The 27,929-nt window shown below is 34.4% G+C and overlaps 1 protein-coding gene across 6 annotated transcripts in view; it reads left to right on the top strand.

Moving 5' to 3' along the window:
• The window catches only part of TLL1 (tolloid like 1), a 250,564-nt gene that overhangs the window by 184,516 nt on the left and 38,119 nt on the right, over positions 1-27,929 (top strand). For 4 of the 6 annotated variants that reach the window (XM_003944192.3, XM_074396755.1, XM_074396754.1 and 1 more), the window contains 6 exons: positions 1,658-1,853; positions 3,599-3,724; positions 6,814-6,974; positions 11,166-11,346; positions 21,051-21,176; positions 24,086-24,213. In XM_003944192.3, the coding sequence (XP_003944241.1) occupies positions 1,658-1,853; positions 3,599-3,724; positions 6,814-6,974; positions 11,166-11,346; positions 21,051-21,176; positions 24,086-24,213 (918 nt within the window). Of the gene's footprint in view, positions 1-1,657; positions 1,854-2,213; positions 2,995-3,598; positions 3,725-6,813; positions 6,975-8,391; positions 8,863-11,165; positions 11,347-21,050; positions 21,177-24,085; positions 24,214-27,929 lie in introns of those variants that run through there. The other 2 variants (XM_074396757.1, XM_074396758.1) reach the window with 2 other exon arrangements.

The raw sequence follows: 27,929 nt of genomic DNA, 5'->3' as shown, positions 1-27,929 counted from the left end.
GTCTTTTTTCTTTCTTTCTTTCAGGGCTGCCCTGCCCAGATAGAAGGCCGGCTAGTCACTGTCTGCCTGCAGAGGCTTTGCTGAGCTGCTGTGGGCTCCGCCCAGCTGATGTTTGATCTTCCCTGCAGTCCTGTTTATATGGGTGTAGTTAGAACTGCCTCGGCAATGGTGGCCTCTGTTATGGCAGACTGTCTCTGTAGTGGCAGGTTGTCTCGGCAACAGCGGGTTGCCTCATCAATAGTGGGCTGCCTCAGCGATGGCAGGCTGACTCCATGGTGGTGGAGCATCTCAGTAATGGTGGATGCCCCTCCCCCACAGAGCTGGACTGTCCCAGGTTCCACTGTGCTTGCTGTGAAATGCTCAACCCAGAGCGTTTTCAATTCCTGTTTTGTTGTTGTTGTTGTTGGGGGACGGGTTGTGGGACCAACTGAGCCTGATCACCTGGATCCCTGATTCAGAGTCTTCTTTTTTTTTAGTTCAATGACCCAGCGTTTCCATCACCTGTCCAAAAGGCGCCGGGATCTCCCGTGCCATGACTCATTAAGCTGGCTGAAACAGCAGTGCTGAGGTTTCTGGTGTTTTTTTTTTGCCTAGGAATCTCCTGGCCTGGCTTGCTATTTCAGATGAATGGGTGACTCTGCCATCTCAGGGCTCCAATCACCAGCTTAGAGGGCACCCAGACCAGTGTCTTTTGTACAGAGAACCACTGCGCCAAGGCATGGGCAAAGCAGCCGGGCTGACCAAGACAGCCGTGTGGGCTGAAACAGCCACACTGGCCGAAACAGCCTCTGGCAACCCCTTTGCCTGGGAATCTCCTGGTCTGTGGGCAATAAAAATCTGTCTGGAAATGTGGCATCCACTCACCCTGTGTCCTTTCACTGGGAGCTGAAATCCTGAGCTCTTCCTAGTCGGTCATCTTCCCAGCCATTAATTTTAATTTTTAATGATAAATGTTCATTTGCATTATCTGAGCTGAGAGCAGTGTGTTGAGGTAAAAAGCTTCATTAAAAGAAGGCCATACTTCCTTGGGAAAGAGAAAACCACTAATTCTACTACATAGTAGTCTTTACACAGCCAGTTTAATTATGGAGAAAGAATTCAGTAGACTAAGAAGGAATAGTAATACCATATTATCAGATTTTCCTTTCAAAAAGAAATTTATAACAAAAAATAGTGCTACATTTGTTCAGAGAATTTGAATCCAAATTTTCTGTGAATAAAATCATGATTTTTTTTGAAGGACTATTGAGCAATTTTTATGCTATGATTCAGAACAAATTATATATTATTTGTAGCAGCATATCTGATCCAAATTTTTAGTGATAATTTTTAATTTTGGATTTTTTTCAGCTCTATTTAATGAGAAATTACTACTTGTAATTTTTGTTTTAAAAGACAATTAATTTCTGTTGACCCTGACTCTTGGGAATGTACTGTTTCATAGTTATTTTTTGTCCTTCCCTGTATACTAGAATAACATTCTTTGTTCATGGCTATTACTGTTTACACTCATGAGGAACACTCAAGTACAATCATTTGATACAAATAACTTTTTATAGTTAACAAATCAGAAGTATGGGACTGAGAAGACATCTATTCTCCTATGGAAACTGATGTATTTATAAACACATATGTTCACATATTTTTGCTGTTGTAGATTGAAAAACATGACAACTGTGTTTATGACCATCTGGAAGTTAGAGATGGAACCAGTGAAAATAGCCCATTGATAGGGCGTTTCTGTGGTCATGAGAAACCTGAAGATATAAGATCTACCTCCAATACTTTGTGGATGAAGTTTTTTTCGGATGGAACTGTGAACAAAGCAGGGTTTGCTGCTAACTTTTTTAAAGGTAATTAATTTGAAATAATTTTCAAATGTGAGATTTTCTTTATCAAGGATAAATGTGGTGTTTAGCTTTGAGTTAGGGGAGAACTCGAGAAAGTTGGATTGAAAGTTGAATATGAATAAGGATATTTTGGAGAGTTTTGATAGAAATGGTTATTAATAAAATACTAGAGTTTAGAACTGAAGCACAGTGTAGGAACTCCGTTAGGATATTCAACCATATGTTTTTTATGAAATAGTCAAAACAGCAAGTTCTAGAAAGGGTTATACAGACAGAAAGACAATATTTACAATTCAAATAACCAACCAAGAATTCATGAACAGAAGAAGGTTACTGACATGAAGTTTATCTATTTGTTTCCAGGTGTCAGCATTACTTTCTTTCAGACTAGTGTTCCCCAACATTGGAAATAATATGGCCTCCTTGCAGAATATTCTGATATCTAAAACGTCTTTTTGACAAACGATTATCTCTGATCAGCTTTGATTGTGAATTGCATAACTACATTTCAGTTTATTCTTATGTCCCATATTTGGTTTGTATCGTGAGGTGGAAAGAAAGCAAATACTTTAGCGAAAGTATTAACATCAAATGTGCATTTAGGAAATTCATAGAAACATTGTGTGTCACTGTAGAATACAATTTTTCTATGGGAAGAGAAAACAAAATTTTCCTCCATATTGAGTTTTATATGATAAATGATATAGGATAGCATAAATGATTCAATTGTATATTGCAATACTTAGAGTTATGGATATGTAAATATCGTCATGTTTTAAAGAGTAACAGTATAATGGATTTTCCCTGGGAGCTATTTTGTTCATCGTATGAATTGAAAGATAAGAAAACTTGGTACTTTTACTACAGGTATTAAAAGAATTCATTAAAATCTCCATTTATATGTTTGAGATTTTCTGTAGTTACATATTTCATAGAAAGAATATGCTATCAAGCTCCTTTAATGTGATATGCATATATTTACTCATCAAAAATGTATCGCTGATGTGTAATTTCTTCAGAGAATGTTTACTATTTGTGTAATTATGGACTATCCTGTCATATACATTTTTAAAATAGTATATATTATATATACACACTTAATGTATATTTTTGTGTTTCAATATACAATTACACAGTATATATATTAAAATATGGGGTTATATTTTCTGGAGCAAAATGTCTGTATAAGAAACACAATATTTTAGATTTAAATAGATCCAGTCAACTTCTAAGTTTTATATCTTTTAAATGTATATTTAGTACAATCTATTTCTTAATAATGGTATTTTTTAAAGAATTTTTGCAGATATATCTATCAAGCCATAATGTAAAATCAGTGTTTCCAAAGCTATGCTTCTCAGTAAGTTTATAAATTTCTTTCTGAAAAAAAGCCTAGGCTTCATTATCCTCATTTGACTTCAAATTCAGAAAAACACACACTGTATCTGAGATAAGGTGATCTTCAGTTGTCCCAGCTATAGGTATCTAGGACTTCTCTGGGTTATTTGACAATGTTTAGGTGGCAGCAACATGAATTTTTTGTACATTATCCATCAGGGGCTTATGTGTTGTTCCTGCTCCTTTGTTGATGGAAGCAATGAATTATTTCCATTTCATTTGGAACTATTAAGTATGGTAGTTTTTTAGAAATATTTATACTCATATATATATATATGTATATAGGTATACATATATGTATGTATGTTTGTATATGTATAGTTGTTCTGTGACTATGGCCATTTTCATAGAGGAAGATGAGTGTGCCAAACCTGATCATGGAGGCTGCGAGCAGCGATGTCTGAACACCCTGGGCAGTTACCAGTGCACCTGTGAGCCCGGCTATGAGCTGGGCCCTGACAGGAGGAGCTGTGAAGGTATGACTGCACTCCTGTCTGGACCCCCACCCCCCACAGTTTTTTATTTCTTTCTTATATTCTCATTCTCTCTCTGTCTTCCCCTTTCCTTCCCTTTTTCCTATAGGGACCTCTTTTCTCAATTAGTAAGATGCAATTCATAGTCCCAGCTGATGTGAAACCTTATCTGGGTTTGTGTTATAGAATCAGCCCTTTCCTACTTTGATTACCACGCCACCTTTATATATGCATAACACAAACTGTATTAGTCCATCCTCATGCTGCTAATAAAAATATATTAGCATATTTATTATGCTAATAAAGACATACCTAAGATTTGGTAATTTATATTGGAGAGAGGTTTAATAGAATCACAGTTCCACATAGCTGGAGAAGCCTCACAATCATGGAAAAGACTAAGGAAGAGGAAGGGTGCGTCCTATATGGCAGCGGGCCAGAGAGTGTGTGCAGGGGAACTCCCCTTTATAAAACCATCAGATCTCTTAAGACTTTCTCACTATCATGAGAACAGCATGGAAAAGACCTACCCAGTGATTCAGGTACCTCCTCCCTGGTCCCTCCCATGACATGTGAGATTTATGGGAGCTACAATTCAAGATGAGATTTGGGTGGAGACATAGCCAAACCATTTCATTCAAAAACGCATATATAAATAAATTTATCTATATCTGTTTCTATCTAGATTCATCTATACCTAGATCTACATCTAGACCTATATTTATATCCATCCTTCCATCCATCCATCCATCCATCCATTCATCAACAGGCCATTGTGTTTGTATATATAAATATATCTATAACTATCTCTGTTTGGATCTAGATTTTTATTTATCTATCCATCCTACCATCATTCATTCATCCATCTGTCATACCAGACCTCCCTGTATGTTAATATATCTAGATATATTTCTGTCTCTATGTAGATCTAGATCTTCCATCTGTCTATCTATTCATCCTTCCATTTCTTCATCTATTCATCTGTCCATCCCCCATTTGTTTTATCTTCTTCTTAACATAGTCTATAGATATGTCTCCCTTATTAAAATGAGAAGTCTTGAGTCAGAGTCATCTTTGTATCTGTAACATCTAGCACAGTCAGACATAAAGCAGGAGATTAATATGTGTTTTATGAATAGACAATTGATTTTTAAAGACACGTTTGTCATGGCGATCTGCATTTCCTCTTTACATTCTAAGATGACGTTTTTTGTGCAACATTTTGTTAGCATTACCTATTGTCTCTTCCTTCAGATTTTAAAGATCACTCTCTTTTGTTTTCCCTGCCTCTAGCCTATTACAGCACCCATACCTCTATTACAGACAGAATGAATTGGAAGACCTTTTTCCTCGAGTCTATTCTTCCTTTATTCCTCTTTTAAAATTTCTGCAAAATTCATCTTCATAGAATGTGTAGCAGTTTACCATTATTTATATTTATGTATTTATTGGTTTACTGTTGGTATCTCCCACCAAAATGTTAGTCCTCTGAAAATGAGCACCTGTTCTCTACTGTACTTGTAATAGAGGATATAATAAGTGGCAAAAGGGAAGTAATTATTTGCTTAATGCACACACCCCTGCTGACTGTTTAGAAAAAAATCAGAGACTCCTTATTTTTTCTTAAAAGTTTTTTGGCTTCCAGAAGTCTCCATACCACCTTCTAAACTACTAATCTTCCCCCTTTACTAGAAATAAAAAGTCCTAGTGATGAAGTGGTATATCTAGCTTTTTTTTTTTTTTTTTTTTTTTTTTTTTTTTGAGACGGATTTTCACGTTACTGAGGCTGGAGTGCAATGGCGCGATCTCGGCTCATTGCAACCTCTGTCTCCTGGGTTCAAGCAATTCTCCTGCCTCAGCCTCCCGAGTAGCTGGGACTGCAGGCGTGCGCCACCATGCCCAGCTAATCTTTGTATTTTTGGTGGAGACAGGATTTCACAGGTTGGCAACGATGGTCTCGATCCCTTGACCTCATGATCCGCCTGCCTCGGCCTCCCAAAGTGCTGGGATTATAGGCGTGAGTCACCGCGACCGGCCTGAAGTGGTTTATTTTTAAAAGAGGACATTTTATATGAGACAATCGAAAACCAGTAAGACTGCTGTTTCTGTGTATTATTAGGAATAATTATAGTACTTTACCAAGAAAGTGGTAAAAGTGAATGTACAGGTATTATGTGTATATACTCATAAATATCATAGAATATATGCATATGTCTTTGTGTTTATGCTATACTCATAAATATAGCATATATGTATATGTCTATATGTCTTTGTGCACACACACACACACACATACACTTGCACAAAGACAAAATAGGGACCAGTTATTTTAGGAAACTCTTGAGTCCTTAAGAATTAATTACAAACTGTACAATGTATGTTCTTTTCACTCAACTTGCTTTTTGATACCATGATTTTGCTAATTATAATGTTGACAAGGAAGAGAGGAAATTTAAATAGAACCTTTTAAAAACAGATAATCATAGATATATTTGAAGAGAAAATCAGTATTTAAATGGGGCTTTTGAAATAACAAATATATTCTATTTACCATAATTTATCTTGTCTGCTAGCTCAGGTAATATAGAGTTACTTGTCTTGGAAAGAAGTTTGAGGAAATGAACAACTGACTTGGTTTTATTACATCAGCCTATACTGTGCTTTACACATATCTTTTCCTTAAATCTCTGAACACCCTTCTGAATTTTGACAAAAATTATTATTTTTTTCTTAATTTAGTAGTGGCCAAGACACTACAAGATATTATTAGGCCTAATTAAAGATAAGAAAACTGACACCCAGGTTTTTTTCATTTTTTTAAGTTGTTCGCCCTACTTTAAAGTGACTAAAATGTAGAAGAGCCATAATATTAATATTCTTGTCTCCTACGCTACAAAATAACACTTTTAAAACGAGACTTAATGACTACAATAGCTGTATAAAGACCAAGGTACAGAGACTATCATTTCTGGATTTTGAAACCCAGAAAATGGTTGAAATTTAGAACTGAGATGTTTGTATATTAATTAATGGACAGGTGTTAAGAAATGAGTGACATTATGGAGAGAATACATCCTTTTCTTTTCTTCTAGCTGCTTGTGGTGGACTTCTTACCAAACTTAACGGCACCATAACCACCCCAGGCTGGCCGAAGGAGTACCCTCCTAATAAAAACTGTGTGTGGCAAGTGATTGCACCAACCCAATACAGAATTTCTGTGAAGTTTGAGTTTTTTGAATTGGAAGGTAATGAGGTAAGTAAACAATAACTGTAATTTTTAAATCATGTTTTGAAACTCCCTTTAGGCGGCTGGGCATGGTGGCTCAAGCCTGTAATACCAGCACTTTGGTAGGCCGAGGCGAGCGGATCACGAGGTCAAGACCGAGATCATGGTGCAACCCCGTCTCTACTTTAAAAAAAAAAAAAAAAAAAAAAAAAAAAAAAAAAAAAATTAGCCGGACGCGCACCTGTGGTCCCAGCTAATAATCCGGAGGCTGAGGCAGGAGAATTGCTTGAACCCGGGAGGCGGAGGTTGCAGTGAGCTGAGATTGGCCACTGCACTCAAGCCTGGCGCCCGGCAACACAGCAAGACTCTGTCTCAAAAAATAAAAAAGAAACTCACTAAAGGCAAGCTGTCAAATTAAAAAGAAAAAAAAAAAAAAAAAAAAAAAGAAAGAAAGAAAGAAAAGAAAGAAGAATGCAGTAAAATAGGATAGACGTTGTATTCTTTCTTTGTCCTACTGATCATTTCTGCAACTGCTTATGAATTTTGTTGGCATTGGATGATAGTTTAGTTTAGACTGTTTCTGGAAGATTGAAAATTACCTAGAGGGAGTTTTTATTTTGTGTAGTTAATATTTACTATTTTCTTGATTTATTAAAGAACTATGGAGTATTTAGGGTCAGCTTCATGTCACATAGACATTTCCAGAAAAAATAAACCAAAATCCTCTGGCTGAGTCATAACAAAAATGTCATTTGGAAAAATCTGGCATATTTTACTTACGGAAATGGGTACATTTTCATTGTATATGAAGCTGTCATTATAAATGTGCTCATGGTTCATAAAGAAAGATTAATTTTTTAACCTCAGCAAAAGATGTATTTAGCTAAAGCTATCTTTTTTAAAAAATATAAACTGTCCCCTTTTCTACTAAATGTACAGTTTTTGTCAGGTGACCACATTTAAACAAGTGACATCATTTATTTGAAAATTACTTTGTGCTACTGCATACACACACACATCAAATTCAAATGGAATGTCAAGCCTGAAATGGGAACTTTTAGAAAAATGTCCTTTGTGTCAACACTGGTTTAATTCCAGAGGAAAGGTTCTAAACATCAGTTTTGTTTAATCTTCTTTACTTCCTCTTCTTTTTTTAACTTCCTTTGTATCCCTTCTCTGAACAACATTTTTGATGTTTATTAAATGAACATAATTTTTATCCATCCATAAAATAAAGTTACCTCACAAAAATTATTTTGTCTTTGATGTTTATCAGTTGGACACTTTTGTCTCTGATATATATCACAGAACAGAAGCAATATTTGTGGGTTTTATGCCATAATTTTGCTTTTGTGTATTTATCTTTGCTTCTTCCTTTTTTCACTGCTTTTTGTTCTTTCCTTTTTTTTTTTTTTTTTTTTTTTTTTTTTTTTTTTTTTTTTAGATGGAGTCTTGCTCCTTTGCCCAAGCTGGAGTGCAGTAGTGGCGTGATCCTCCATCTCCCAGGTTCAAACAATTCTCCCTGCCTCAGGCTTCCGAGTAGCTGAGATTACAGGTGCACACCACCACGCCAGGCTAATTTTTGTGGCTTCACCATATTGGCCAGGCTGGTCTTGAACTCCTGACCTCAAGTGATCTGCCCGCCTCAGCCTGCAAAAGTGCCTGGATTACAGGGGTGAGCCACCGTGTGTGACCTCTTTAATTACTTTTTTCCCTCTTAATTTAGCTTGTAGTAACCAAAGAAGTTGTAGTTTTTTACTAGTGGCTTTAAAGTGAAAAGTGATAGCTGACTAATGTGTTCCCATAAAGAAAACTAAGGTTTGAAATGTGATGAACTTACGTATTTCAAGGATTTGTAGAATCTTGGAACTCAATGGGCCTTTTGAGCTTCTTTTTAACATTATGCATAAGTTTTTAATGAGAAAGGCTGCAATTTATCCTTTTAACATACTTTATCCACATGAAATAGAATTTTCTGTTAATAACTAAAATTTGGAGAAATATTGAAATAAAGAAAATAATGTTATACTATTTTTAGTTTTTTTTTTAAGCTACAACTTTTGAAAATGGGAATGTCCCTACCAATTCTGCAATTTGATATGAACTTAGTGTTGAATGAGATCTACTCCCATAGTTTTCCCTAAAGCTATGAGTGTGTTGTGTATGACATTTTGATTCATTAATTGATAGATATTTTTAAGAAGCCTAGAGGTTTGCATTCAGGAGAAAGCAGGGTAGGTGGTTTTATATAACTGAAGTGTTGTATTCTGAAAGCATTATTCTCGTAGTTATGGTCACCATTCATAGAAGGGCTCTTACAAACTGTGTTAACATATCCCTGTTTAATTTATAATGGTGTTACTGTGTAGAAAGCTGTTACAGAATTCTCCTTATTTTTGTAGTTTGGCATCTTAGCTATTTAAAATAAAAGGCCTGAACAAAAACGTGACTTACAGAATAGTGGGTTAAGTTCCAAACTTCGTTATTTTCTTCATTATATTGATATTGCAAAGGAAAGTCAATGGCAAACCCTTTAGCCTTGGAAACATTCTTTTATATTATGTTGGAACTCACCAAACAAAATTTGCAATTGTAATAAAGTTGGTAGAAAAGTTATTTCATTTTTCCTAGCAGCATTTTGCTTATTTATCACCTAATTAATATCACAAGAACCAGTAATTTGAGTTGACATATTTCAAAGCACAGATCATGCCCCAGGGTTCAATCATATGCATTGTTAAACCTTGCTAATTACACATTTATGTAATAAGGTCATTCATGCAAGATGTGTTCTTGAATATGTGCCCTGTTGGAACTTTGGAAAAGTGTATTATGGAAACATCTGTTAGTGGCCATAAAATTGCTTAAAAATACCTGGCATTCATTTAGCTTCTTACATTTTGGTGTTGTTAGTAGATTACAAATAAATCAGAATGAGGCTCTCTTATTTTAGTGTAAACTCCTACCTCCTTTGCACTGAATAGAGTTCCTAAGTGTTTGCAGTCCTGCAGCAATCCTACAGAGTAACTTCACAGCACTCAGCAACAAAAAGAAATTAAGAAATATCAGTCCTTCAATAAGTTTAACAGACAAATAATCTTTTTATTATGCATCAAGTATCCATCTTTCTCTTTTAAAGTTACTAATGGTGCTGTTCTTATTAGAATATGGTGTTTCTGGGGAACGGTACAGGACTAAGCCAAACTCCATGTTGTTAACCACCACACTGCCATGTATGACAAGCATAATTTTGGACAAGCTATACAAAAATTTCTGAATTTCAGTTTTCCCATCTCTACAATGGGAAGGGCTATTTCTATTGCTAGTAGTTGTTTCACAGGCTAAATATACCAATTTCATGTAATTGTTGTCAGTATTAAATAAGACAGCACATGACAGTATATTCGCAGTTCCTAGTGAGAATTTAAAATACATTTTAAAAAGGATAGCAACTGTTGCTATTCTTCTATCAGCACCATATTTTTAAAATATATTAATTTTAGTTCTCTTTATCTTTTTGTGTTTTTTGAAAAAGATTTATGCTATGAATATACACAAACATGCATATATTTGTATATTTAAATAAATATATGATATAAATAAATATATAGTTCATATAAAAATATATGCATGTTTGTGTATATTCATAGCATAAGTCTGTGTTTGGAAAATGAAGTCTCCTTTTAACAACACTTGTATAAATCTTGAAGATATTCAGAGCAAAATTCTCGAATCTGTCTTCCATGCCTTCTACCTCATAGTGGAACACCTTTTCTTAAAACAAAACAAAACAAAATAAAACAAAACAAAAAACAGAATCTCACTCTATTGCCCAGGCTGGAGTGCAGTGTCATGATCACAGCTCACAGCAACCTCAACCTCCCAGGCTCAACCTCAGCTTCCCAAGTAGCTAGGACTATGGGCACATGCTACCATACGTGGCTAATTGTTATAGTTTTTGTAGAGATATGTTTTTGCCTTGTTACCCAGGCTGGTCTCGAACTCCTGAGCTCAAGTGATTTGCCTGCCTCTGCCTCTCCAAGTGCTAGGATTACAGGCATAAGCCACCGTGTCCAGCCTGTTTTTTTTCTTTACTTGTTAGTTCCGGTTAGACTACCATAAGAGTAAAATGGGAAAAACATGATACATTTTTCTAAGATAAATGTCAGTCATCTTGTACTCACAACTCTGGTAACTGGTAACAGCGTTTCTTTCTAGGTTTGCAAATATGATTATGTGGAGATCTGGAGTGGTCTTACCTCTGAGTCTAAATTGCATGGCAAATTCTGTGGTGCTGAAGTGCCTGAAGTGATCACATCCCAGTTCAACAGTATGAGAATTGAATTCAAGTCTGACAATACTGTATCCAAGAAGGGCTTCAGAGCACAATTTTTCTCAGGTATGAGTATTCACATATTTTGTGTTTATATTACAGATTTTCAATTTGGATTGGATTAAATTGTAAGTGATCTGTTTTTCATAGTTTTCTGTAAATGCAACTTGAAGATAAGAAAAAAGGCTCTACCACTTTCCATAGGTTTATTAATTTTTTACTTAAAATTAGGATATTAATAATAGGGGCCCTGATGTAATGTTGCCTCCAAACAATTAGATCTTATAAAAAATCTAATCAAATATTATAAAGGCTAGTGCAAATAACAAAATAATTATAGTAACATTTTTACACATTGGCTTTACTCTATACAGGTGTATGGGAATAATGATAAAACAAATGGGCAGATTTTTCAAAATACTTTGTATTTGGAAAATGTAGTCTATTTTAGCAACACTTTTATATTCTTTTTATCTTGCAATGTATTTCTTCTTATTTTAATATATTTTCATTATTAGTAGGCTAATTATAATTGTGCTTTGCCTCATCATTATGGAAATGGTTGCAGTAAGAGACCTAGAAATATTAATTTCACTAAATATAATATATTGACAACTGTATTTAATGCTTTGAACTTTTGTATTTGGAATTTAGTATTTAGTTTAAGCAACTCAAAGCAAAATTTTCTTTATAAAGAGCTGAAATTTTATAAAACTCCCCAGACTTTATAGAAATGTATCAAAAACCAAGAAATTTTTATTTTTTCTCAATCAGAATCGTGCTTTATAAAAATATTATTTTGAAACTTTCCAAGTAGGTAAAATTGTAATAAACCTTAGTATAGCAATCTATTCTGTCTGCAACTAACAACCAATTTAAAGCAACTGAATTCCAATTATGTTTTAATATTAGGTAATTGGGATTGAGTTAATTCAAAGGCCATTTATTCTGGTCCTCATGTGTTTATAATTAATGAGATTTACAATGTCCAGCCTTTGTTTGGGGTTTTCAGTGTAATTGAAGTTAATTGTTCACAAGCTCCATTGAGTTCCAAGTCATACAGAAAAGTGTCTCCAGAATACAATGGACCTTGGCTCCTGTGTCCTTATTCCCTTCTTTTTTCCCAGATTAAATAACCTTCTACAAATGCTTCTCAGGTATTAATTTAAAATTTATGCTATTCAAAGTACAGTTTAATATTTTAATTAAAATAAGACTTTTTTTAGACTTCACTATTTTATTATTTTTTTTTTTTTTTGAGACTAAGTGTTGCTCTATCACTAGGCTGGAGTGCAGTGGCATGATCTCGGCTCACTGCAATCTCCACCTCCTGGGTTCAAGCAATTCTCCTGCCTCAACCTCCCGAGTAGCTGGGACTGCAGGCGTGCGCCACCATGCCCAGCTAATTTTTGTATTTTTAGTAGAGACTGGGTTTCACCATGTTGACCAGGATGGTCTCGATCTTTTGACCTCATGATCTGCCTGCCTCGGCCTCCCAAAGTGCTGGGATTACAGGCGTGAGAATATTATGTATTTTACCAAGTTTAAGTAATCCAGTGGTTAGGTAGAGATAAGGTTACTTATCTTAGAGCCATCTAAATGTTTATTTTAAAAATTGAAATTATGAAATAAATGAATTTTGTCATAATAATTAAAGTTACTAATGAGTACTGTGTTCACTATTTGGGTGATGGGTTCCATCGAAGCCCCAAGCCACAACATTATGCAATATACCCAAGTAACAAACTTACATGCTCACTACATTAATCTAAAATAATATTTAAAAAGAGTATTCAGGATCCTTTTTATGTTACTTTCATCATATATTTAATTTTAAATTGTTTTAAAGAAAAGAAACATGCTACAAATACTGACTACAAAGTAAGATTAAATTTAGCTACTCAGTAAATTTAAAATTCCCTTTCTGATATTTTTGGCCAAAAAAAGAATTTCCAAATCATAAAAACAGATTATTTGTGTCCTTAGAAACAGGACTGATGAAACATAAAATATGCTTCCTTAATTCTTTGTAATACACCTCTGAAGCCTTGTGCAGAAGATGCTGTTCTCCACCACATGAGCATATATGGTCTTTATCCTTTTATCTCTGTGGAATTGTGCTTTGTAAAATAACTGAGTACCTTTGTGGTACTTGAGCCAATAATAGGTAATTTGCTATAAATCATGTTCACTGATGCAGCCATTTCAGAAAATCATCCATACTTTAAGTATTTATCAGTGCACTTACGTATATATATAAATCAATTAACATGACAATATTTGGTTTTCAAAGAATCTAGCCTAGACTGTTTGCTGGAGTATAGTTAACTAAACTGAACAATGAAGTTCATGGAGAAATTAAACCCCAAAATTTCATCTTATATTGATTGTTATATTCATATATATTTATATGAGAGATGAGGCAGCTGAGGAGTTAAGTAAGTGGCTCACTGTCACAGATCATTTAAACATAGTATCTCTTGGTCCAAAGACCATTCTCTTAACCATAAGAACTGATCATGACTTTGGCAAATAGCATTAATTCTTTTTCTTATGACTTGGAAAACAACAGCAGATATAATTTTCACTTCTTTATTAGGTTATTGTTTTGAAAATCCAAGTCAATTAATATTAAGTATACATTTCTGGGGTTCATTTTGTGAATCATTGAAAAGTCTTAGCTATTTGTCAGATCAATATTTAAAATACTGCAGTTCTGGATGAGTGACTAGATTATTTCACATTTAATTTCCTGGGAGTTTCTATTAACAGGAAAGATGTTTGCTCCAGAAAAGAGAAGGTTAAAAACGTTTCTAATAAATTGCTGTTGTATTAACAAGAGATAGCAGAAAATAAGAATTTAGGTGAATAAATGTCCTTGTTATGATGATCTTATGAAGGCATAATTTACAAAAGATTATTCACTTTAATAGATGTCTGTTCACATTGCAAATATTAGAGTTCTAGTAATGCTTTCAGTGTGATAACATATAATCATATGTCAAAAGCCAGTGTAATACATTATTAGAAAGTAAGTATGTAAACTATGAAGATATACTTCACAAACAAAATTGAAGTTTTTTAAAATGTTAAAACTCACTATGGGAGCTTTGATAAAGTGTGTTACTGGGTTTATTGTCACAAATTCTTTAGAAAGAAATTTAGCATAGAAATCAAGTCATTAAAACGACTATTCCATTTGCCCCAGAAATCACATTTGTGGGACTCTTTCACCAAGAAATATCTCAAAATCTGGAAGAAGGATTTCAATATAATGTGATAGTGACAGAAATTTGGAGCTACCTCATATTGCGACAAGAGGGAAATTGTAAATAAGTTATGGCAAATGCACTTTGTGGACCCTTCTGTTGCTACAAGGATGGGTCAATGATTCCATGGTGCAAAATATTGTATGTGGTAAAATATTAATGGAAATATAGGCATAAAACAGTGTATGCACTATCTATCCAGCTAAGCATACAGTTGGAACAAAACTGAAAATTGCCATATAAAAATACCAAGAATGCTTGGTTAGGGTGGAAACATGATGCATTACGGTCTTCTCCATTTTCTTCTCAAAGTTTTTCTTTAATTTAAATATTTAAATATAAAAATAAATTTAGAAGAAACAAACTCTTATTGTATTTTCACCTTTTTTTTTTTTTTTTTTTTTTTTTTTTTTTTTTTTTGAGATGGAGTTTTGCTCTTGTTACCCAAGCTGGGGTGCAATGGCCGGATCTCGGCTCACCACAACCTATGCCTCCTGGGTTCAGGCAATTCTCCTGTCTCAGTCTCCTGAGTAGCTGGGATTACAGGCACGCACCACCATGCCCTGCTAATTTTTTGTATTTTTAATAGAGACGGGTTTTCACCATGTTGACCAGGATGGTCTCCATCTCTTAACCTCATGATCCACCCGTCTCGGCCTCCCAAAGTGCTGGGATTACAGGCTTGAGTCACCAAGCCCAGCCTGTATTTTCATGTATTACTGTTAGCCAAAGTATTTCTAGTTTGCAAACACCGTCTAATAGACTTTGACCTTCTTTTTTTTTTTTTTTTTTTTAATGAGACGGAGTTTCGCTCTTGTTACCCAGGCTGGAGTGCAATGGCGCCATCTCGGCTCACCGCAACCTCCGCCTCCTGGGTTCAGGCAATTCTCCTGCCTCAGCCTCCTGAGTAGCTGGGATTACAGGCACATGCCACCATGCCCAGCTAATTTTTTTTGTATTTTTAGTAGAGACGGGGTTTCACCATGTTGACCAGGATGGTCTCGATCTCTCAACCTCATGATCCACCCGCCTCGGCCTCCCAAAGTGCTGGGATTACAGGCTTGAGCCACCGCGCCCGGCTACTTTGACTTTCTTTGCAAGTGAAGGAATTTTTAAATTCATCTATTTCTTCATTAGTTAATAAATATTAATACAAGTGTATTGAACTAAATTCCCAAATATTTTAATTACAGGCAATCTAACAAAGATGTTAATATATTATATACATTAATCAAGAGATAGTTTATAGACACATAGTGTTAAATGGTTATGTTTGTAGCCAGTGTTCTAAAACTTTCAGAAGTAGTTATGGCTTTATGAAACCTTAACACGGAATATAATAAGTTCAGTTATTTTTTCCACATTCTTTGTCTAAGAACCTCTAAGAATTTTCAATACTAGTAAAAAGTAGTATTTGGTAATAAGTGATTCCATATATTTGGAAAAGAAATCTATTTAAAATAAAATTTTAGCTTTCTTTTAGTTAAGTGATACATCAAGAAAAAGAAAAATACATTTAAGGTTTAACATATCATGAAATAATATATTTACAGTATTATTGTCAACATACCATTGTCTAATAAAATAATTGTATAAGAGGTTTTAGCTATTCTTGCACATAGCCCTAGATTTTTAAAACAAACTCTTTTTAGATTTAAGAAAGAACATTGAAGGGATGTCTCTAAGAACTTTTTAGCAGAATAATTCACATCAGTGATTTCTGTCACATCCATGCTCACAAAATTAAGAAACTCTCATCTATCAATTCTGACTAAATATCATAAATGAGTCACAAAAATGCCATAGCTTAAAAATTAATGTCTTTGGATTTTATAGCAAAATAATTTATAAGCCACTCTATAAAAATCAGTGTAATATACTATACTTATTAAAGGGCATATTTAAAGAGCAATATAATGAAGTAATATTAAAGCAAATAAAAAATTAGAAAGCCAATATAAGACCATTTGGACATTATATAGAATTATGTGTGTATTCATTTCTTTTCAGGTAATTCACACTATAGTGGCATAAACATTTTCTAGATGATATCTAGTCCAACAATAATATATTGCTGTTATTTTCTCAGACTAAATGAGATTTGCTACTAAATTAACAACAGTGATTTAGTTTATATGATAGTAAAACCAAACTTAGTTTTATATGCTATATTTGAGCACAAGTGTACAAGTCTGCATTGGTATACATGATGCAGTTTACTTAATTTTAAGTGATGAAGTAAAGCTAATAGTATTCCACCCAAAAGAGTTTCTTTTCTTTAAATGAGTTAAGCATAAAGGAGATATTAATCAGACTTTATACCTGAAAAAATAGCACATTTGAGAACTTGACATGCTTTTACAATTTTAATTACAGCATTTATAATTTGGGAATATTATAACAATGACTTTAGGCAATGAGAGTTGAGCATATGCATTGCGCCTTTTATAGGCGACTCTGTTTTAATGAAAAGATTCAGTTATAACTCTTCAATTCTAAGAGCAGAAAATATGAAGAATAATAGCAGTCTCCCTCAGGGAAAAAATTATAGGAATATGATCTAACTATTGCCGATGAGCCCAGGGTCTTGCTCAGTGACAGAAATGGACTAAAACTTGTTTTCTGACTCCCAGCTCATTTCTGCCTTTAACAAATGGAGGAGTCACTTGAAATAATTTGTGTATTGCAGTCTTTCTAGCTATGAAATCAAGTGATTTCAACTGACATGCTCCTCATCTTATTTTCCTTTTATTGTGTCTCAATATTTGTTTGTAAGTGTTCTTCTTGTCCACCGTTGCTCTCATGGAATGGTTTTTGGTATCTGTAGATGAAATTTGACATGATATTACTCTAACAAAACTTTAAATGCTACTGTGATTAATTACAAACAGTAATACAAATACAACTTTCTCGTATGATTTAGACTCCTATGTCGAAGTTTTCATCATAAATGGAATTTAAATATTTGCATGTTTGTGAAAAGAGAAAAGTGTCTCAGTTGTAGCTCTCCTAGTGTTTATGAGTGTTTTTTTGTTTGTTTGTTTGTTTGTTTTTGTAGGTGATTATTTACTTGATAGTTTTATGTTGGACCTGTGTGTGCTGTGCATGTGTCTATTTATTTCAGATCCTGAACATTTAATTTGAGAATACCTGCTCTTGTATGTTTCTGTTCTGTTGCATGGACCATTGGTTTCTTTTTCCTACAGATAAGGAAGCTTTCTGCAAAGAGAAACTTTTTATTTTTGAATCTTGCAAGAACTTGATACAGGTTGCAACTTCAGTTCCATCCAGTATGTATTATTCATAGACTGATGACCTCTGATAGTCTCAGAGGTTCACTGCAGGCCTCTAATGGAAGAATACCCCTTCACTTTTTCCTAATGATGGGCCTTTCTTTATCTTACATGAAGGAATGGAAAGCAGATATGTCCATTCCAAAGAAGGGGGCTAATTTCCATCTGCAGAAAATAAATGCTTTTATTTTTCCTCAATAAAACATTTATTTCTAGCACTAAGAAAAACTCTTTTGCTTTATTTTGTGTCTAGTGTTTGAAAATGCCAGAAAATTTCGGATAAATTATTGATAGAATTTTAAATTATTAAATATGTTTTGCAGGCATTATGAAAAATGTTTAAGTCTCTCTCTCCTCCTTCCTTTTCTCTTTCCTTGGATTTCTGCTCTTCAAAACAGAGCTTTTGTCCTAAGAGGAGAAATGGAAAGTGAAAACAGAAGTTAATTATGTTTGCAAATAGCTTTTTCCCCAAGTTCCATGACCTTTCATAAATAAGAAATGTACAGTATATTTGCAGAATTTATCTTTTATGAGTTATTATTTCTCATCAACATAAGAAATCCAAAATTACATTCCCTTTAATTAGAATAGTCTATTAACTCCTGTTCAAACAAGTGGTTTTAAAACACCACACTGTATTTACTACTCTGCAGATGAATTAAAATATTTTTCAAAATATAGTGCAAAATATCAAAATTTTTAAATCTTCATGATGTAAAACATCTGAATAATCTTAAGTATTCAAATGATTTCCTGAAATTTTCTCTTTTCATATGACTATTTGACACATGAAACCACAGTTTTACATGCTACTTTTCAGCATATAATAACTTTCCTCTGCTGCTTTTAGATGCTATTTTGATTAGTTCAGTTTTGAATTTTAGTTAATTTAGACTAACTCATAAATATATTTTAGTGACCTGATAAGTTTTCATTTTCACACGACCTTGATTAAGTTGTGCAATATCAGATGTGCAAATGAGGCAGGAAACTCTGAAAAACTGGGAAAGTAAAAAAACCCAGATACTTAGAGAATAATGACTATGTAAATAACAATAAAATCTCTTTTTCTGTTTGTTCTCCTTCTTTTTCTTTCTCTTCTTTCTTTTCTTCTTCCTCTTCCTACTCCTCATCTACTTTCTCTTCTTCCCAAAATTATTTTGAAATTATTATTATTTTTTTTGAGCACAAAATAAGTATTAATTTTTGGCTACAAAATCATTGAAATATAATTGATTTTATTTTTAATTTGATCTCTCCTTAGTTACTATTATTATAGGTCTGTTTATTTTTAACAAATCTTGAAACTAATGATACTTAGATACATGAGCAACTGGCTTGACCCTTCCACTAGAATGAAGTTTGGATATTAGGGATATTTTATGTTTTGAAATTATTTTTCTTATAAAATGACCATGACTTTTAACACTCACAGCAATAATTCATGTGTTATTAAATTGTGTTCACATTTGTATTTTAGCATTTTTGTATCTTTCATGTATGGCAGTCCGAACAGATACCAATAAAAGGGCGATTCAGGCCATGTCTGCCTCCACACTGTTCATCTTTGAGCAGTTCATCTGTTTATCAATCAATTGAAAATGTGAACTGATTTTAAACTATTCTCAAAGGTTTGGTTGACCAAGGGTACAACTAAAGTTCACTCTATCAGGTCTTATATTAAGTAGGCCAAACCATTGTTATATAAACATTTTCACAGGAAATGTGTGTCTATTTCAGAATAATTCTGGCACCAGCATTTTCTTAATTGGTTCCTTCCATTTAACAGAGATATATTCATTCACTCATAAGGAAGCATTTTTCTGAAGCTTTGTAAGGTAAAGAGCATCTGGAAAGTCAGAATAAAAAAATGAATTTAAGCAATTTACTGTTTAACTATCGGAATCAGAAAATGCAGGCAGCTGACACCATGATGGTAGGAAGTATGGTTTACTGTCTACCCATTCTGTATAAGTCATTCATAATTCATAAACTGTGATTCTCACTGTTGATGCAATTAATGGAATAAGAGTTCAAAATTACACTAAATTTCTCTAAAATTAATTTTACAAATCTAATTTTCTGGGTTTTTTTTGCATTTCAGTATTTGATGCTCTTTCACAGAATAATTTTGTTTATTCTACTTTTGTTTTGCTTTTTGCTTAGTCACCATAGTAAGTTTTGAAAGAATAATGGAAGTGTCAAGAATAGGTGGACAACACATAAATCACAAATATACTAATTATGTCATATTCTTTAAAAACTGAGATTGCCTGTGTTTATTTAAAATATTCAAGTATGGCCAATGCATTAATATCACCTGTAAGCATGTGTGCCATGTAATCAATCTTCAAATGTGACACAATAGTTGCATATTTAAAAATTACTATCAGATTATTTGATAAAAATATCTTCCCTAATCCTTTTCCCATGGAATGAATATTGATTTGATAAAAAAGCAAAAACAGTATACTTTTTATGCCACGAAGAACTTGCTAGTGCTCATTAGAAAAATCAGCAGAGAGTGTACAATTTGAATTCAGCCTAACTTCTCATATGACTATAACATGTCCTTTTTGTTCTCTATGTGTGGGAGTGATGAAACTCTGAAAGATGTGCCCTCATGCATCTGTGTGAGGAGCAATCTGCCAGTTTTGACATTAATGGACAAGCCAGCTATGGAATGACGGCTGAGTGACATGGAGTGATGGTTGATGCCTCACCAAATTGACTGCCTGTTAATCTAGTTTGGCTTTTTTCCCTGTAGTGATTTTTTTTTGCTATTTCATGAGGCTCATATTTCCTAGTCTAATCTTTGCTTTACTTTTAGCACACTAAAAGCCCTTTTAGGAGATAACTTTTAATAAACTTCTCTGCCAGAGTAGATTTGTTTAAAATACATAAATTTCATTTTTTCTTGAGAATAGTCTAATTATGCCTTTTTCTATCTTGGAGTGCTATGAAGTGTCCAGATTCATTAATGCTAAGCATAACTGCAGAATTAATGGGGAAAAAAATCAACTACAGTAATTATACTGAGTGATTTTTTAAAGTGATTACATACAAATCTTGGAAACTTGTTTAGCCTCTGTCTTGGAACAGAAGAAACCATGACCCTTTGGCAATGTTAACCTTAGCTAAATGACTCTCTTTGATATTCTTTGTTTTAAAGTTCCTTAGTAAACTATGGAATTTATCTCTTTGCTAGACAAAGATGAATGCTCTAAGGATAATGGTGGATGTCAGCACGAATGTGTCAACACGATGGGAAGTTACATGTGTCAATGCCGTAGTGGATTTGTGCTGCATGAAAATAAACATGATTGCAAGGAAGGTACGGAAAGGAATGTATTTTTCTTGACAACACGTAGAATTTCATGTGGTTTTGTTAAGGCACTGCTCCAAGTAGAGTTAATAATTTCAATGCGTGTTATCACAGTGGGCTATCTAAATGTCAAAAAACAAAACTCTGTGTAATGTTCAAAGATCCAAGGCAAATTACTGGATCTGGACTTTGCACATAGGTGGCATTAGAGTAGCTTTGAATAACAGACATAGTAGCTGCTAGGATATCATCTGGTAGCCAGAAAAGCACCACATTCTCCCCAGATCTTTGTGGAACAGATCTTATAACACAATGCATATTTAAACTGAACTGCTGCTAAATGTTTTGCATTTGGTGTAATATTCCTCCCCAAAATATCTTGTATATTTCATATATGTGCTACGTAAGTGATGCACCTTTAAATACCAGGAGTATCAAATTCAAATGCCTATCACAAGAAAGACATTTGAAAATGGTAGACACTGTGTCATTTAAAGTTGTAAGTCATGGTTTTGGTCCAGAAAAGATTAGTAGCATATTAATACCCTATCAGACTTTGTCCTCGAGGCCTTACAAAATTCAAAATGTTTATAAACCAATAATATTAATCCCCTTAGCCACTATGAGCTAAATAGGAACAATAAATAGTTATTCAGCTCTTATTTCTTCCTTTGAGAGTCTGTTCCTGAATTTTCTACCTAAATTGGATTTATGCTTGTTTTGAGAAGAGAATTACTAAGACAAATTTTATAAACTTAGTCGTCATATGTACACTGGAAGGTACCTGACTCTAACCACAGTTAGATAACATTTTTGTGTGTGTGAAAACACTGGAATCATAGAGAATATCCTCAGTTGACCCTTGTTCCATTCAGCTCCTTTCAAATATGGTCACATGTCAGGGGTTGTTTTTTTTTTTCATTGAGTTAATGACACTGTGCAGAAACCTATACAAACAGAAATTTTTCTTTCTCTACTTTCATGTAAAAGCATAATATCTGTAACTTGGTAAGATACGATATGCTATTAAATCAATAGGTTAGGAAATAGGCCCAGGTTTTTGCATTTTTTTGTTTGTTTGTTTTTATTTTTTTCATTTTGAAACAGGGTCTCCCTCTGTCACCCAGGCTGGAGTGCAGTGGGGTGATCTCAGCTCATGGTAGTCTCGACCTCCAAGGCTTAAGCAATTCTTCCACCTTGGCCTCCCGAGTATCTGGGACTACAGGTACACACCACCACGCCTGGCTAAATTTTTGTATTTTTTGTAGAGATAGGTTTTCTCCGTGTTGCCCAGGCTGGTCTCTTAACTCCTGAGCTCAAGCAATCCACCCACCTCAGCCTCCCAAAGTGCTGGGATTGCAGGCATAAGCCACTGCAGTTGGCCCAGGTTTTTGTTTATTGTTTTGTAGACATTGAAGGTAATTCAGAGAAAAAAAAAAGACAGCTTTTATAGATTATACATGTATCCTGTGGATCACGCATAGCAAATATGTCTCTGTTCATTACATAAATGATATAGGAAACTTCATTATAGATAAAACAGCATCCAGACACACCACAATAAACTTGTCTTATTGCCAGGAAAGTGGTCAGATCATCTTTTACCTTCACTATAGTACATGCTCCTTGTACAGTTTAGCAACGAGCCTCTCAACCTAGTCTCAGTGTAATTGCCACATCCTGCCCGATTTACATTTCACACGGCAAGGCAGAGACAGAAACAATGGAATTTAGAAAACCCTTGTCATGACTTGATTCAAACTTTTAAGGCTGTTGTTTTGCTGCCGTAATTGTAGATTATTAGGAACTGAATTTTACCTTCCACTTTATTGTGATCTTCTGTTGCAAATACAAGTCTCCCTATAGAAACCTAGCAAAATTAAGATGAAGGTCTAGTATGAATGAACGCAGCAAAGCAGGCAGCAGCAACTACAGCAAGCACATTAACTAATGGGCATGTTACCCTTGCTGTGTGGACAGCACCTATAACAGGTGGTTGTCCATTGAGTAAGGTATTTAACCAAATATATTGCTCAGGAAATTTTAGAAATTTGTATTTTAGAATGGAATACACAGTACATAACAAATAATCCCAGTCTAAACAAGAATGTATAATATAGAGCTTCATAAATTATACAGAAAGAACACAGCTTGAGGATATTAAATAATTTTTAAATTTGACATTAACCATGTGGAATGATCTTGCCTAAAATGAGGTTATTTTGGTTGTTAAAAAAAAAAAACTCTTAAATAATTATACTGATTGAATGAGGTATCCTTTGAAGTTAGTTCAGAAGCACCTCTAGGGCAGAGCTAGTAGCTGTTCACTTATTTTTCCCCTTAGTGCTTCCATTTGCTTTGATGAAATTAGGACTAATTTATTTTAGAAGCTAAAATTGTGGTGTAGGTATTCAAGTGTATATTTAACTAAGGGAGAGAGAAAATGTAAATACATGATTCATAAGGTGCCTTAATGATGTTAATTAGCTGTAAATGATGTTTCTTTTAATAGAAAAAATAAATGAAAATGGCATAGTCCAATGATGTTTGTTTGTGACATTGGATTAAATGTTTTGCACATGCCCAGTGTTGATATTCTCTACTGTCAATATATGTTGCACTGTTAAATTCTGAGCTACAGACCCATCAGTTTAAAGTGAAATTTCATTTTCTTTTAGGCATTTATCTGATTTATGATAAATGCTTAATTTCATATGAGGCAAACAACAAACATTGCCTGATTATGCTCAGCAACGTAGTTTCCAGAGTAGATGAATATGATAATCAACACTGGAGTGATAATTAGCTGGTATTCAGGAAAGTCAACATGGCAGTGGGCAAATAGGCTGCTTTCTGCCTCAAACCTGGGCTGCATTTCCACACTGTCACACTGTCTGATATTATGGTTATTGGTGCAGCTGAGTGTGAACAGAAGATTCACAGTCCAACTGGCCTCATCACCAGTCCCAACTGGCCAGACAAGTACCCAAGCAGAAAAGAATGCACGTGGGAAATCAGCGCCACTCCTGGCCACCGAATCAAATTAGTAAGTGAGCACATCCTTTTTCTTTCCATTAAGCTGACTGCCCTTGTCTTTCACTACAAGCACTTGGAAATAAAATAAAGGCTTATCTAATTGAATTGAATCATTAGGCAGCTGGAAAAGATTTTTTGTCTCATTCTTTTCTACTTGCACTAAAATCCTTGGCTTCGTACATCAGGTTGATTGCCATATTGTTCGCCTATACAGTTTCTTATTCTGTATGTTTTAAAAGGCCTTACCAAAGATGCTGCAAAACAGGTCTTTACTTCTTAATATATTACTGGTAATTACATTTCCAAACTTGGAAAGTAAATGAAGGAATGAAAAAATCAGAAATTTGCAAGAAAGCAATAGAATAATAATTCACTTAAACCCAGCATAGCATATTCTACTGGTTGCACAAATTCCATATACATATGTGTTTTTCATACTAATATCAATTTTATCTTGTGGTTTATAGAATATTATTTTTGCATAATATATTGCCCTCTACACAAAGATACTGATATCCTTAGATTTCACTCACATTTTATTCAGCATGAGTTATTCAAATATGAGTATAATGTTTGTCTTATCTCTCCTGTATTCTTTGAATTTTGCATTCTGGCCTGCTCATAAATAATAGACAGATAGCAAGTGTTAAATTTCATCATAGGCTACAGAGTGCTTGAAGAGTGTAATCTAAAGAAATTAAATATTTAATTAATGTAGAAATGTTAACATATTCCTGCAATATGTTGTTTTGAGAAGCAGAAAGCAGTGCCAGCAAACAAAGGTCAGGAAAGAGTCTAGCATGCACTTAAATAACAAAAATTATCTGAGGAGTGAGGCTGTCAGTCCAAAGTAGCTCACTAGATCAGTACAATCATAAGTTTAATTTTTAAATTTCTTGTTTTGCCTCTTTCCTTCAGTGAATATTATTGGCCAATAAAAAGACCTTATTTATATACAGCTTTATAATAAAATCAGAGACAGTCACCAAGAAATTCATATTCCTAGTATGGAGATCCTTCCAATCTCTATAGCTGTAAATGACTGCCCAGACAGAGACATCAGTTCATTTCAGCCACACTGTTGAAGTGTATTAAATGCTGAAATGACAGCACTATAGGAATTCAGTTGCTCTCTAGTCCTGTCCAAGGTCCTGATTGAGAAGATAATTTCCTGGACCCTATGGTAACTCCCTGAATCTTATGGGCTGAAATATAGAGGCTGCATTGTTTTTCAGGAGAGCACTTTCCTAAAGGAGTTGGAAAAACTGATTTGACTGAAGACATTTATTTATTTCAATCTAAATTTTGTTGGGTATTACATTCTTTCTCTCTGAATAACTTATTTTTATATTTCGTATAAAGTATGTGACAGTTTTCTTTCTCCATCTTGAATGCTTGACTCCATTTTTTTCTGAAACATAGTTTTTCATCCTTCTTTTGTAAATCTTATTTTTATTTGTTTGTAAGTCATTCTTTTTTCTATGGCTGCCATTAAAATGTTTTTTTAAATCAGCAATTTGAATATAATATATGCAGATGTATGTGTTTATGTGTGTGTGTTTCTGTTTAGAGATTTTTTTGGTATTTATCGTCCTCAGAATTCTCTGAATTTAGTGCATCTGTATTATGGGATCTGTCATTAATTTTTGAAAATTCTCAATTGTTATTTCTTCATATAATTATTCTGTGCCATTGTCTTTCTTCTGATATTCAAATTGTTTATGGGCTAGATTGTTTGCTGTTATCCCTCAACTCTTAGATGTTCAGTTCATTTTCTGCCCTTCTTTTTGAGTTTAAGTTTCAGTAATTTCTATTAACCTATCTTCAAATTCAGTAATTATTTCTGCAGCTGTCTTGAATCTACTAATGAACTTGTTGAAAGCATTCTTTGTCTCTATTATCATGTTCTTTATTTCTAGAATTTGCATTTCACTTATTGTAGTTTCCATATGTAATAGTCTGTTTGGGCTGCCATAACGGATTACCACAGACTGATGGCTTAAACAACAGTAATTTATTTTCTTATAGTTTGCAGGCTAGAAGTCCAAGATTAAGGTGCCATGAGGCTTAGTGTCTGGTGAGGCCTCTCTTCCTGGCTTCTATATGGCCTCCTCCTCACTGTGTCCTCACATGGCATCTTCTCTGTGTATACACAGAGACAGAGCTCCAGTGTCTCTTACTCTTCTTATAAGAACACCAGCCCTATAGGATTAGGGCTGAATTCTTATGGTTTTATTTAACCTTAATTACCTCCCTAAATATAGCAGATTAGAGGTTAGGGCTTCAACGTTAATTTTTGAAAAACACAATTCAATCCATAACACCATTCTCTGCTGAAATCTCCCATCTGTTCTTGCATATTCTCTACATCTTCATTAGAATCTTTAACTTATCAATGTTAAATTTATACTCCCTTTAAATTCTGTTTGATATAAACATAGGGTCCCCATGCTTGAGTCTGTTCTGTTGACTGTTTTGTCTCGTAGCTGCATTGTTTTTATTTTTCTTGACTTTTTGTGTGTCATGTAATTTTTAAAATTAAAATCAGACATTATGTGTAAAATAGTAGAGACCTTATGTCTGGAAACAGATGCATCTCTTGTGTTAGGCTATTAGCATATGAGGAAGGGTGTTAGGTTGATCTAACCAGGAATTAAGCTGAGATTGGGTTTTCTTGTTCTATTATCTTCAGTGCACCACTGGCTTCAAATTCTTTTTTCTTAGGATGAAGGCTGGGATTTAACAGGTGTTTCCTTAATGCTTCTATTTCACCCTTACCTTCTCTGTTCATCCCCACCACAAATATTGTTCCTCTCCACACTTTTTTGTCTTCTTCATCAGTGGTAGATGGCAATTGCTTGTTACTTGGTGCTTGCTAGTCTGGTGGTGAAGGCAAGGAGTTCCTTATTATTTCAGTATAGCCTCCACCTTAGGCAGGCCCTGCATGTTCAGGTCTTGTGGTTGAGCTTTCTCAGGGGTCCTATTTCTTCTCTTCATGGCAGTGAAACTCTATCTATATACCTTATGAGTGTTCCATGGGAGAGAGTTTCTTTTCAGTCTCTCAGTAGTAGGAGATCTTTAATATTACTGGTATAAGATCCTGCATCCAGGACTTCCCCTAGGGGTAGTAGGTTTTGTTTTTGTTTTTATTTTGTTTTTTTTCTGTTTTGTTTTGACCTTTCCTCTGCCTCCAGTAGGTCTGTAACTTTGTTGTAGAGGTGGCAGGATATTCTGCTTCTCCCTCGGGGGCTTAAGGCTTTGTTTTCTGAAGAAGGATTACAGTAAGGCTTCAGACTTTTCTCACGGAAGTGACCACTTCCCTCTTGCAAGCTTGAAACACCAAGGAAGGCACTCATGCGCCTCCTGGTATTTCCACAAATTTTCTCATGAGCAGGAGATGGGGGTCCATGGAAAAGAATCTGCGAGTGTGAACAAGCTCCCTTCGTGTCTGCAGTTTCCACGAGTTCTATCCTCTCCCCCTCATCCACAGATGACCTTTACCAATCCATCACCAATTTTATCAGAATGCTTTCTTTTCACCTGGCTGTATAATACCAACATCTCTTCCTGTTGTAGTCTGCCAATAGCACATCTTTTCTTGGAAAGGCCTGACATTCAGTAGATTTTAGACTACTTGGTTCATTTGTGATTTCCATACTTCGGTGTGTTCAGCCAATGTTATGATTTTTTTTTTTTACACTTTACATCATGGCCTTTTCTTGTTGT

This window comes from Saimiri boliviensis, chromosome 3 (assembly GCF_048565385.1).
Source record: "Saimiri boliviensis isolate mSaiBol1 chromosome 3, mSaiBol1.pri, whole genome shotgun sequence".
NCBI classification, from domain to species: Eukaryota; Metazoa; Chordata; class Mammalia; order Primates; family Cebidae; genus Saimiri; species Saimiri boliviensis.
Note: the sequence above shows the minus strand (reverse complement) of the source record. Positions and strands in the feature narration are given on the sequence as shown.